At 46.2% G+C, this 13,403-nt stretch overlaps 1 protein-coding gene and 1 long non-coding RNA gene across 2 annotated transcripts in view; one reads left to right on the forward strand and one right to left on the reverse strand.

The window, feature by feature from the left end:
- Positions 1-4,136, forward strand: part of LOC308577042 — a 130,489-nt gene extending 126,353 nt beyond the window's left edge. The window contains exon 2 of the long non-coding RNA XR_014003378.1: positions 4,049-4,136. This is a non-coding gene — a long non-coding RNA (uncharacterized lncRNA). The remainder of the gene's footprint in view (positions 1-4,048) is intronic.
- MLF2 (myeloid leukemia factor 2) lies at positions 95-13,058 on the reverse strand. The gene is made up of 9 exons (XM_081177018.1): positions 12,543-13,058; positions 10,869-10,941; positions 10,627-10,753; positions 8,382-8,417; positions 5,379-5,432; positions 4,329-4,454; positions 3,236-3,395; positions 2,473-2,712; positions 95-747 (listed from the first exon to the last, which is right to left on the reverse strand). Exons 2-8 carry the CDS (start codon positions 10,916-10,918, stop codon positions 2,534-2,536), a joined length of 732 nt encoding a protein of 243 aa, XP_081033144.1. The 5' UTR covers positions 10,919-10,941; positions 12,543-13,058; the 3' UTR covers positions 95-747; positions 2,473-2,533.
- Positions 13,059-13,403: the final 345 nt, after the last annotated feature.

A 13,403-nucleotide genomic window follows, 5' to 3' on the forward strand; every position in this document is an offset into this window, starting at 1 on the left:
AAAGAATAGTGTCACACAAAGCCAACAAGCAGCCCTGTATCCCTTGAGAACTCAAGAGACGCAAAGATGGGAGATAGAGGCCGACTCCACTTGCTTTACAGGTTCCATTTCTTTATTCAACTCAGTAAACATCTAGTTACAAGTTTCACGAAATCAAATTTTATAAGATGGGGAGCTGACTGGATTGGGGCAGAGAGGTAGGGCCTGTTTTGTTTGTCCACACCTCACCTGATCCCTTCCACCCTTTCATACATACCCCATTTCCAGGGCAGGGAGGCAGGCCGAGAGCAAAGGCGACTAAAGGTTATTTTTCCAAGTGCTTGAAACTAATAGCAGGTCAACAGGTTTCCTTACTTGGTTGCCACTTGAGGTGGGTGGGTAGATTAAATACAAACTTCGGAACCAGCCAAACTTGGAGCAGGAAATAGAGGGGGTGGCAAAAACTGAGGGAGACCACTCCTGCGCCCCTCCAAAAAACACTAAGGGGAGGGATTGGGTAGCTCAGTGAAGGGCAGAGAGGAGTTAAGAGGAAAAAGAACGAAGTAAATTTGATGTGCCACTCATTCATGGACAAGGTCCCTCCCATTCCCCTTGGCCACCTGCTCTATGCAAGGAGTACAACTGTGAAGAGAGAGTTAGTCACTTAATTTATATCTTAAAAGAGGGGCAGGAGGCTAGTATTCAACTTGAGGAAGGTCCAAGTGATGTTTCGTAGGGGCTTCGCCATCAGAGTTTCACTGTCTGTACCTGAGCAAGAGGGTGGGAGGAGAAGAAGAGAAATAGAAATCAGAAAGGGAACAGAAGGGAAATGCAGAAGGAACAGCGAGCGAGAAAAACAGGAAACTCAGTGCAAAACCCCCCATGGCTGAGATCTCTCGGGGTGATCAATTTGTTTCAGGGCTGTTCAATTTCAGATTGGGGCTCTCACAGTGGAATTTTCCTCTCTATAGGAAAGCTCCTGCTCACACAAAAACCTGGCCTCTCAGAGAGACTGTAGGCTAGAACTCCCCCCCCCCGACTTTTTTCTTCTTTTTGAATGGAGCCATGGAATTTCCCAGCTGCTAATCTGAAATGTACCACCTCTGTAAGTCAACCTCTAGCTTTGAACACTGTTAAAGCATCTTGCGCCAAATGAGAATTTGCTTTCATTCAATCAAAACTATCAGCAGAAACGAAATCCAAGTTTGCTTCTTTTTAAAAGCAGCTCGGGTGCCTAGTTCCTGGCATGGTATGTGTACCTTGCTCATGGCTCAGGCCAGGGATGACTATTTTGTGGTCCTCCAGATTTTTCTGGACCCCCAACTCCCATCATCCCCACCAGCATGGCCAGTGATCAGGGATAATGGGAGCTGGAGTCTTTAACAACATCTGCTTTCCCCTAAGCCTAACTTACAACATTTCCATACTACAGCCTCCCTTGCTCTCAACTGTGGTTGTGTGAGAAGGGAATTCTCTTTGCAAGACAAGCCTCTAAAAGCAATCATTCCAAAGCTTCCGGAAGAGAAGTGATGGCAGTTGCCCCATTTCAAACCAAGGCAATAAATTTATTCACTTTGAAATAAACCTCATTGAAACAGGTTTGGATTTATTTTGAAGTGTGGCTGCAATCTGATGATGTGATGGTGCCCTTAGATTCCTCCCTTCCTTATGTTACCAACAATCGTGGCTGCAGCCAAGTTTGCCTTTGGGAAGATGAGCAGCCCAGCAGAATAAGAGATTACTTTTGAAAAGATGGTGCAATACTCGATTCTTGTGGGTGCTCAGTGGAAGCACAAGCATTAGCTGTCGATTCTCTCCACAATGAGATCCTGACTGGAAAAAGCATGGAACCTCTGGGACCTACTTCCAGGGCTGCAAAGTGCCTTGGACTAACTTTCCGCCCTGCAAAATGCCTTTGCTCAAGACTCAGGGCAGCGTGCCTAGCGCTCTCTGATGGCCTCCCATAAAGGTAACAACAAAGCTCTATCAGGCTTCTTTTCAGAAACAGAATTGCACCAGGAGCCACCAGATGAATCATATACCCTGCTTTGTTTCGAAGCGATTTATTAGATTTTATCAAAATAATCCCCCGTCAACCGCTCCTCATTCCCTGTAATTCCCAGAAGCCTCTGCTTCTGACACATGGAAGAGCAACAACCCTCCTTCCAGAAAGCTCGGGTTTCTTCTTTCCCATGACTCCCTCCTATGCCCTACTTGTGGCAGCCGGCTGCACCTTAACGTCCTCTCATGCTCTGTAAATATCACCAACTTTAAGGCCTAGCCAGGCACATGTGCATGCTGTTTTCCTGTATATGCCAGTATATGTGTGTTGTAAAAAGTACTAAAAAAAATGAAGGTGACCACTACTGGGCACAGAGGTAAGTCACAGGCCCAATGCTGCACTGAAAAAGTAGTCAGGTTCGCCAGGTTGCACCCCAACTGAGAAGCTGGGCAAGCACACCATGCATGCGAAGGGCAACAGTTAAGACTTACAAGAGCATGAAGGTAGATTTGGGGGTGACCGCATCACACCCCCCTTAAGTCTGCTCTGGGTTCACCAGTCGTACCGGCGCGACTGTCTGGTTGGAGAATCTTCAGGTCCCTGAATAGCAAGGCGGGCCCCTTCGGCCCGGCGGCCATTGCTTCCCTCGTGGCGCCGGTATTCCAGCCCTCTTTGCGTCCGGAAGCGGGATGTTTCGCGCCTCCATTCGTCGTCAAACGCAGCGGCATCACCTGAAATAATAATAATAATTTGTTATTTATACCCCGCCCATCTGGCTGGGCTTCCCCAACCACTCTGGGCGGCTTCCAAGAAAATATTAAAATACTGTAATACATCAAACATTAAAAGCTTCCCTAAACAGGGCTGCCTTCAGATGTCTTCTAAAAGTCTGGTAGTTGTTGTTCTCTTTGACATCTGGTGGGAGGGCGTTCCACAGGGAGGGCGCCACTACCGAGAAGGCCCCTGTAACTTGGCTTCTAACAGCGAGGGAGCCGCCAAGAAGGCCCTCGGCGCTGGACCTCAGTGTCCGGGCAGAACGATGGGGGTGGAGACGCTCCTTCAGATATACTGGGCCGAGGCCGTTTAGGGCTTTAAAGGTCAGCACCAACACTTTGAATTGTGCTCGGAAACGTACTGGGAGCACAATTCAAAACTTACTAAAAACAGGAACGGGGGAGAGGAGGCCACTGAGTGGGAGGGTGAGGCTGAGCAGACCGTCTCGAGGAAGGGGAGGAGCCAGAGGGAAACACTCACTCTCATCCAGGTTGATGTAGTCTTGTCTCTCCTCTTGGTCACCCGTGCGGTGATTGCGCGAGCGCTGCATGATGTGTGCGCGTTCCCGGATGTGGTGTCCGATAGACATCTGCTCCAGACCGCTGTCAGAGTCTCGCACCGTCCGCCTGGTCTCCCGGATCTAAGGACAAGAGAACAAAGTCGCAATTTGGGGTTGTGGAACTATTTAGCTAGCCTTTTAACTCCCTGGATCTTCCCAAACGGAAGCCAAGTAGTTTGCCTCAAATTTCACAGCAGGTAATTTTAGGCATCAAATCTGTTGGCCCTACATAAGAATTCATCCTGCACCGGAAAACATAAACCCACCAGAGATTTCGAATCTTGTATGTTGACCCTCAGCACACCCAGTCTGCATTGATGCTGTTATGAGAATTATAAGGTCTAAGATATAAAATAAATGTTCATAAATGTACCAGGCAAACACATACATAAATATATAAACCACATGTCTGAAACAGTACAGGAAAGCAGCCCTAAAGACATTTTGACTCTTTCTGTGACCTCAAATATTCCTCTGCAGTTTGGATGGAAATGGGAAAAGCCTCCCCCGTGTCTCTGTGCTCACAAATCCTGCCTTAAGGGCACATTTGGGTATCAATAGGGTGAGCCTGTGGCCTGGACTCAAGAATTAATTATATATCATCACAAAATTAATGGCCAGGCTCTCCAGGTAAACCCATCAAGAGGTTTCCTGCCAGACAAGATTCTGCTGTAGACCACCCCTCCAGTGATGTATGTATGATGTATATATGGGCTTGCGCACCATTGTTCTAGATTCCTCCTCCCTCCTGCGTGTGGTGAGTGAGGACCCTGTTGCAACAGTTTAATAAAGATCAGGCTTACTAGCTGCTTTGCTTCTCAATATTCTCTGGTTGGCCTCTGTTAGTTTCTCCTACCAATAGAGAACCTACATAAGGACTCTATATGGGCTCTTGGGTACTCCATAAGGGAGAAGGAGCAGTTTTTTTTTTCTTATAAGAATGCCTATACAGCTGGTGGGACCAGCAATCCATGGACTTGTTGAAAATTCTAGTAGAAGAAAACAGTCTCTTACCCCACCAGGTGCAGAGCGTGTCTCCGAGGTCTCCTGATAGACTTTGGGGCCCTCCCCCAGATTCGAGTAGGATATGACAGTTGAAGAGGTAAACGTCTGGCAGTTGGAACCACTAGTCATGTGCTCCTGGACACGCAAAAGATCAAAGAAGGTGAGCAGCCTTACTGGAGCCATCCACAGAACTCTTGCGACCTCAGAATGAAAACCACCATTTCTGCAAACAAGTCTCCCCTCCTTTGACTTTCTGGATTTTTCTTGACGTTTTGAAAAATGTATTGAAAGGGGGTATCTCCCCTCCTACACTATTCAAGGAGCAAGAATGGGCCACAACTTGTTTGGAACTAGGAGAAAATATTAACTAACTCTGCACATGCTTAAAAGCTGATTTCCCACCACTTTACCCACAAAGGCCTGAAGAGGGCTGTGTACACCCTACATCAGGGAATAAAAATTTAAACAAATAAAATTCTGCTTACAAGCAATCAGAGTTCTGTAACTTGTATAAACTAGGCCAGAAATTTATAGAATTTTTTTATGAGTCTTACTCTGCAGCTGTTGCCGCTTTGCAAAATCTACTCTGGGTTTGTGGGTCAGGGAAGGCGGGATAATGATCTAGGCAAGGCACTGGAATCCAGCAGCTGGAAATGTTATTCAACTACCAGTTCGGCTGAGATTCCAGCAGGTATTGATTTCAAGCATATCTTCTCACAGTGATAACCAAGATCCTCAAGAATTCTGTTCCCAATATTATGCTCTGATTTGCATTTTTCACAGGGGTATGTGTGCGCATGGCACTCTACATTAGAATTGCCACGTACACAGAGCCCTGGGCATAAGCAAGAATCTGTCTTCCGGGGCAGCAAAGTCACAGCCACGTCTAAAAGTCACCCAAGCCGTGCAGCAGGTGTCATGCAGAAGCGCATCACAAACCCAGCTGTGTCACTTCTGTCATGGGATCAGTTGCCGGGGATGACCGTGGTGCAACTGAATGGAAAGATGCAAACACAGGGGTTCATACCATGCAACAAGAATGCACACAGGGGGTCTTACCATGTTCCCAATCATATCGTTCATCATTCCGAACATGTCCATAAAACCACCTGCCTGAAGGAAAGAGTATAGGAAAAGAGCTGAGGTTTGGGGAGAGTGATCAGTCAATGAAGGCACAAATGATGCTCAGATAGAATGAACAGAGTTTCTACTCCTTTTTTTAAAAAAAATGTTTACATGAACACCTGCAAATATCAACTATTGCCATTGCTAACTAAGTCTAGACTGTTGCCAGACCCTCTTGAGTGCATAGTACCGCTTCAAGGGTGACTATGCCCCAAATCAGGAATGGGGAACTTCTCTCTTTGGGCTACAGGACTCACAGGCCTGGCCTGCACCCTCACGGAGCACTTTTGCCTTTGAACTATGCCAATGCCTTTTGCTTTCCTGGATGGAGTGTGAATGTGGATGTGCATGCATGTAGAAACCTCTGGCTTTTGCATGGCTGGAATGCTGCCTACTGTGCAAAGGGGTGTGTCGATAAAAGGATCTGCCCCCCTGGTGAGATCCAGCTCCCCACCTCTGCCTGAAACCCAAGGGACATACAGTGGTGCCTCGCAAGACGAAAAGAATTCGTTCCGTGAGTCTTTTCGTCTTGCGATGTTTTTCGTCTTGCGAAGCACGGTCCGTCACAATTGCACCTCTTCAAGTGGCTTTTAAAAAAAAGCGCAAGACGTTTTCGTCTTGCAAAGCAAGCCCATAGGGAAATTCGTCTAGCGAAGCAACGCAAAACCGAAAAACCCTTTCGTCTAGCGAGTTTTTCGTCTTGCGAGGCATTCATCTTGCGGGGCACCACTGTACTCTGGATTACACTCAAGAGCAACTACCAGCTCCAGCCTTTTCTCCGTAAAACTGAAGGCACTGTACTCTTTTTGTCCTCACAATCCCTCCTGTTCGCGCAGTCTAATTTAAGACAAAGATTTACTAAATTAGGACAGAGACTGAGTGGCTTAGGGTCACTCATGTCTGAACACTGATTTGAATCTAGGGCTACCTAGTCCAAACTCTGATCAATACACAACATTGCCACACACACCCGTTCTATATTTACAGTGCTAAAGTTACAAGTTGTTACTTCGTACACACAAAAGCATACAAAGGTAGGAATCGGGAAAGCCACCATTTTTAGAGTAGGAAATTTAAATTAAATCTACATCAGTACATGTTCTTAGTGCATCAGATTCCATCTCAATTTTGGACATATTCACATTTAGGCTAAATATTCTTTGGAATATCAGTCAGCACAGCAAGATCTGCACACTATCAATTACTCTGAAACTAAGCAGCCAGCACCAAGTTATTCAAGGTAAAAAACAATATATCCAGGAAATCCACTGGTCACCTGAGAAAGCCACAGATCAGCAGCACCACATGAGACACCCGTCCTCCCCAGTGAGGAAGAGGAGGGGGGGCTCCAATGTCACGCTGCTAAGCTTTCAACTGAGTAGAAGCATCACAATAAGCAAAACTCCATTCCAAGTTCTTAGCACACGCCAGAAACTTAGTTACTAAACTAAGCCAAGCCAAAATGTGTGGACTCCTGGATATCTCTTTGGCCTCATGGCCCAATGTCCAATTTGGTTTTGTCAAATTCAAATGCCATTTGGAAATGGTTTGTGTTCACACAATGAGCAAGTTGATTCTCCCCACTTACTGGTTCTCTCCAGCTAACCTCCCTGAGTGCCCTCATTATCCAAATAAGCAGTCCATTTCCCCCACCACTCCCATGATCTTGAGTGAAAAAATCTCCTGAGAGATTTTTCACATTCACACATCATTTTAACTATAGCTAAGTTTTGGTTTAAAGGTGAACGCGCAATGTAACGGTGAACAGGGAGCAAATCACAACCCCTTCGTTCCTCTCCCTGCTCAGAATCCTGCTGTACTACCGGGAGCGAAGCCGTGGTTTCGTGACGTCCAAACCCAGGGCCATGGTTCCTCTCTCTCCAAATAAACTATGAGCTGTAACCAAGGATTGTTATTGACTTACCATTCTCTCACGGTTTGTTTGGGGGACGCAGACCACAAGCCTGGGTTCAGACATAATGCTAAGCAAAACCAAACCTTAGCTCCTGGCAGTGCAAGAGCAGCCGGAGTGGGGGAGGAGCAAAACCATCACAAAAGTTTCCTCCTTGCATTACTTATTCTGTTATTGCATAGTTCAGTTAATTAGAACACGGTGCTGACAACAGCAAGGTTGGGGGTTTGATCCCCGTAAGAGACAGCTGGATATTGCTGCATTGCAGAGGGTTGGACTAGATGATCAACAAGATCCCTTCCAACTCTGAATCTATATTATTCTATTTTCTTCTAATGCACCAGCGTCCAGAAAAAGCCTTTAAACCACAGTAAACCTTACCTATGGCTTACAGTGGTAAAGCTTAAGGGACCCCTGACCATTAGGTCTAGTCGTGACCGACTCTGGGGTTGTGGCGCTCATCTCGCTTTATTGGCCGAGGGAGCCGGCGTACAGCTTCCAGGTCATGTGGCCAGCATGACTAAGCCACTTCTGGCGAACCAGAGCAGCGCACGGAAACACCGTTTACCTTCCCACCGGAGTGGTACCTATTTATCTACTTGCACTTTGACGTGCTTTCGAGCTGCTAGGTTGGCAGGAGCAGGGACCGAGCAACGGGAGCTCACCCCGTCGCGGGGATTCGAACTGCCGACCTTCTGATCGGCAAGCCCTAGGCTCTGTGCTTTAACCCACATGCAGGTAAAGCCATTCTGCAAAATTCTAATCTATTTAAAATTTTCTCCTCTTTTGACTTCTTTTTTTATTTTTCTCTTGAAAGGCAGAAGGGGATTCCTTCCCCCCTTTATCATGGCCTTTATAATTCTCCTTAAAGAACAGAGTAAGCCTCCACATTCTCCTTTTCTGTCGAGGAATTTACTTTCATGATTTCGAGATTACACTCTGCAGCAGAAGAAATCTGGAATGTTACTCAGAGGAAAAGATTCAGAGAACTCCGCTTGTGTGGGGAGAAGAACAGCAGGGCTTACCATTCCTAGCATCCCAAAGGGCGAAACAGTTCCTGCCTGTAAAAGGACAGAGGCATAAAGAACAATGACAAGCTACCCTTCTGTAATAAACATCTCTCCTACCCACATCTTAGAATAACAAAGGGGCTCACTCACTCAGTTAAGAGATTCAAGAGGGGGAGCTATAGCATGACATCAGCTCCTCAAGTCTATCATCCAAGTAATTTAATTTCAGAATAGAGAATCTCTCAAAAGTGGAACAAGCATTTAAAAAGAAATTTAAAAGCAAGGTCAAATCTCTTTAAGAAGCTTGCAGGTTATATAATGTCATATAATAGAAAGCCAAATAAAACACATCCTACAGATTAGAAAGGTTAGTAATAAGTAAAAAATAATTATTATAATTATAAAAGGCAAGGACGCTTCATTTAAGAACTGGAAGCAATGCCCAAATGAAGATTTAAACAAAAAAACTAACCCTACACAAAAACCCTAATCCAGCAGCGAACCAAGAAGAGAATGTAGGACTATTAAAAGAAAAGGAGTAAGTGGGTGAGCGAAAGGAAGACCAAGAAAATGTCCAGTCTTGTTTCAACAAAAAATATTTGAAAGTGAACGTTTTTCACTTTGAAAATTCTTTGGCATTTTAAAGAGGAAACCCGATGGACTTGCAAAATGCTTTTGAAAAATATCTCACTAGCAGGGTTGGGGAATCATACCTGAACACTGGCCCTGCAGGCAGGGCTGATGGAAGTTAGTGTCCAATAACATCTGGAGGGCCTTTTGTTTCCTCACCCCCACACTAAATACTCCTAAATCTCCTTATCAGTCATGTGGTAAAACTGCCTAGTTTCTTATAAACTGGCAACTGAATGAAGAACAGAAAGCAGGAGGAAAAGCTGGAGGAACTGAAATGTTTGCCCACCCTCGGCTACTCTGTTCTGGTTCTGCTATTTACAGTATTTTTCTCATCAGTTCACCCATGGAGACAATAAATTAACCAGGTTTGTGGATAACACCAACTTACTAAGGATACTGAAAGCCCAAACAAATTTGTGATGTGTTCAATAGGATCTCTCTTGTGTTGAACCCAAGGTGAACTGTTCCGAAAGCTCTGCAAATGCCATCTTGGTAGTCAAGATAACCCCACAATTAATTGGTAGTTGTTGCAGCAATGAGCTCATATATGTTTTTATTCACTTGCGTTGCTATAAGCTACCGTATTTTTTGCTCTAGAAGACTCACTTTTTCCCTCCTAAAAAGTAAGGGGAAATGTGTGTGCGTCTTATGGAGCGAATGCAGGCTGCACAGCTATCCCAGAAGCCAGAACAGCAAGAGGGATCGCTGCTTTCACTGCGCAGCGATCCCTCTTGCTGTTCTGGCTTCTGGGATTCAGAATATTTTTTTTCTTGTTTCCCTCCTCCAAAAACTAGGTGCGTCTTGTGGTCTGGTGTGTCTTATAGAGCGAAAAATATGGCAATTGGCTTGCTTTGACATTATCCTGATCTGTGGGCTTGGGGTGCTGGGCTCTGAGCCCAGAAAGGGGAACTATCTGTAAGATTTGGGTATTTGCCACCTATGCCCTCATCTGAAGGGAAGTCCTGGCCCAAGTGGTGAATGTTGCTTTGCGAATAAAGAAGGCATGAGTGTTTCTTGGGCGTGGACAAGCCATCTCCTTGCTGCCATGTTGGTCCCGTGTCTATAAAGGCTGGGAGACCTGGCAGGCTAATTTGCTGTAACACCTTTCTCTAATAAAGCACTAGAACTGGTCATTCTGATGTTTTTGACATCTTTCTTTGGTATTCCTGTACCCAACCACTCCCACAAGCCCCCCTTTGGGCCTGTGTTTCAGGGTCTGAACCTGACATACTGATGGACTTCATAAGGCTATGACTTACAAGACATGTCCCTGGGGTCATAATAGGAAGCAAGGTGAAACATCAACCCTGTGTACTACGGATGCGAGGAAAAAAATCAAGGCTGAAGCTCAGTGGCACAACATGTTTTTCAGAAAATCTCTGCTAGTCTCGAGTTGAGAGGCAGAGACGTGAGGGAGATTATCTCTCCCTGAAACTTTGGGAAAGCCACTGCTAGCCAAATCAGGCTAGTTAGACCAACAACTTGACTCAGTATAGTTTCCTATGTTCAAAATGCTGATTATTATTTAGGTAGAAAAGCGGCACAGGGATATGGCTCTTTTTCTTTACTTGCATTTGTACCAAAGGGGAAAAAACAGACCCAGTCAAAGTCTCCAGATTTCCATTACCTGCATTCTTCGGCTAGCCTGGCGTGTCGCAGGGACAGTCCCGTTGCCAATGCTGAGGAAGGGGCTATAACCAAAGCCGCCTGAGAGTACACGGTTCACATGCTGGTGGTGGATGGCAAGAGGGTCCCTGAACGAAGAGGAGATGAGACACAAGGGAGTTAGGTATTGAAGCAGCTCACACCAAACCTATCCCTCCCCTCTGTCCACTGCTTCCCTCCAGGAGGCAAAACTGGAGTACTCACATCACAAACATCGGGTCCTCTGGCTCTCCATCTCTCATGAACCGGAACATAATTCCCTCAAATGCAGGGCGGGCTGTTCATTCGGAAACAAAAGAGGAATATGAATCTATATGAAGGCCAGTCTCCCCCTTTGCATACAGTCCTATATTTATTATTATTATTATTATTAAATTAAATTTATATACTGCCCTATACCCGCAAGTCTCAGGGCGGTTCACAAGATAAAATCACAATGTAAAAACACAAAACGCATAGTCAAAATAAAAACAAAAGCAACCCAATAACCTGCCCCATTTTAAAAGGGCACTCTATGATTTTTAGACATTAGTTAAGGGTTTGTGTATATTTTCAAAGTTGTTATGCAATGCAAGTCCCAAGTCCTTCCCCATTAATATAAGGAATCGCAAAGAACATGTGCCTGCCCTCATTTGTACTAGACAACATACCCCACCACTGCTCTTTACTCTCCTGATAGGTCTCAAAAGGTATTGAGAAATTACCTTTGCACTAAGCCACCCAATCTTTGTTCTCCCTCATACACATAAACTGCAACTACTCATTCACAACCTCTCTGTGTGTATATAAGTATTAGGTTAACCAAGTGCAAGGGACAACAGGGCTCCTGCACTTTTTAACAACCATGAAGAAGAGAGACAACCTTAGCAGGTATATAGGCACTCTTCTCATCACTGCACAGCTAGACGCACTTGCCCAAAATCCCCTCATCTTTAGAATAAAGGTGAGGAAGCAAATGTGGTACCCTCCAGATGTTACAGACTACAACTCCCATCAACCCAGCCAGCTGGACGATGGGAGTTGTAGTCCAAAACATCATGTTTGTTACCCCTGCACGAGAAGCACAGGGCTCCAGGGTCACCCTTTACACCGAGCCACCCTGCCACTAGCTGTGAGGAATCCAACTATTTAAATAGCAGAATGAACAAACAGTGCATGTAAGGACAGCAGAGAAAAACCTGCCCACGCTGCTGCACACCAATCCATCATCTCTTCGCAGTTGCATCACCTCCAAATGCAGTGCTCAGGTCCTAGACCTTCTGCTTACTCTACAAATACTCAACTCCTATCCCAGTGCAGGTGCAACTCTGTGGAGCTCATGTAGCCCAGTACTATCCCCCTCCCCTTGCACAAACTCCTCCACTCTTAATTCCAACCACAACTCTTGTCAGCTGCAAACAAATGCAAAATAAATAAATAAACCCACCCTTAACACGTTTAGCAATACAGAACACAACAACACATCACATTGTTATTTCACATCAGGAACCAACACCTGCAAAAAGTACTATTTGCATAGCACGGTACAATTAATGCAATTCCATCAAAATCCACTTATTGCAGTGCATAGTATCATCACTAACACCTGCTTGCCCCTGTAATCTAAACAGAGAGAGAGAGGCAGAGGGACAGAAGCAGGCCTAAGGCAAGGACCAACTTCTCTCTCCAAAAACACCTTCCTTTCCCAATTCCGGATCGTCTCCAAGATGCCCCAGGCCGAAAATCCGGAGTGGTGGTGGTGGGGTTTTGGGCGCTGAGCTTTGTGAGCTAACTCCCCATCTCCTTTCCCAAGCTGTCAGGACAACTCTCGCCCGCCCTGCCTCCCTCCCTCTCCATCCTTCCCAGCCCCACGGAAGACTCCCCAAGGGGACTGCTCACATCTCTGGCCAGCTCCTTTGTTGCTGTCGTCTCCTGCTCCTTGCTCTCCCGGAATTTATTCCAGCCACGAGTCCTAAAGGGGAAGATTAATGTTGCATCCCTTCCCCCCCCCTTCCTTCCTTCCTGCCTTGCCTGCCTCCCCCCCACTAGATATTCTTTGTTGCAAATAGGCTGGTGTGTTGGGGGGGGGAAGGCAATCTTCTTTGTTCCAAATCCTCCACCCCCGCCACCAAGCAAGCCACCCGCGGGGCCACCAGCAAGGCCGCCCGAGTTTGCACCCCTCTTTCCCCCCACCTTCTTTTAGCAAAAGACAAATACTGCTAGCATCCCCCTTTGCAAGCAAAAGGATATTTTCCCTTTTCAAAGAAAACCCACAACAAGGCCCAAGCAGGATGTGATGTCAGAAACCCCGCCCCCTCAAAAGCCTCAAAGCCCCACCCTCGAGAAAGGAGTTACATAGCCGGATCTGGGGCGAAGTCCGCTGCACGGCGGTGGGTCTTTGTGCCTTGCAGTGCAATAGCCCAGGGGCTTGCAAATATCCCCCCCCCTCCCCGCATGGCTGTCGTTTGTTGGGATTGCAACAAGGGAAAGTGCAGCATTCCGAGGGGCTTGCAATGCAAGCGAATGAACATTTAAAAAAATAAATGCATCCACATAAATTCTTTGGATGCCAAGGAAATGGTTGCTTGCAGCCCAGCTTCAACTTCATTCATATGAATGAAGAGAGAATGCCAATGTCTTGCCAGTAGTCGCCGAAGCTGCCACGCGCCCGTGTGAACAGTAGAGGTCGCTCTACCATCACAGAACGGCAGCTGAGCGGGTCTGCAAAGCAATAAACCTGTAGCTGGTTTTGCGGGTTCC

The sequence above is a fragment of the Podarcis bocagei genome (assembly GCF_964188305.1).
Source record: "Podarcis bocagei genome assembly, chromosome: 17".
Lineage (NCBI taxonomy): Eukaryota > Metazoa > Chordata > Lepidosauria > Squamata > Lacertidae > Podarcis > Podarcis bocagei.

Excerpts from the sequence above, each read along its gene's own strand:
- MLF2 (XM_081177018.1), bottom strand. The coding sequence starts at position 10,918 with ATGTTCCGGTTCATGAGAGATGGAGAGCCAGAGGACCCGATGTTTGTG. Across the intron at positions 10,754-10,868 it reads GAGGACCCGATGTTTGTGAT|GGACCCTCTTGCCATCCACC; the intron begins GTGAGTACTCCA and ends CTCTTCGTTCAG. Across the intron at positions 4,455-5,378 it reads ACGATATGATTGGGAACATG|GAGCACATGACTAGTGGTTC; the intron begins GTAAGACCCCCT and ends TTGCGTGTCCAG.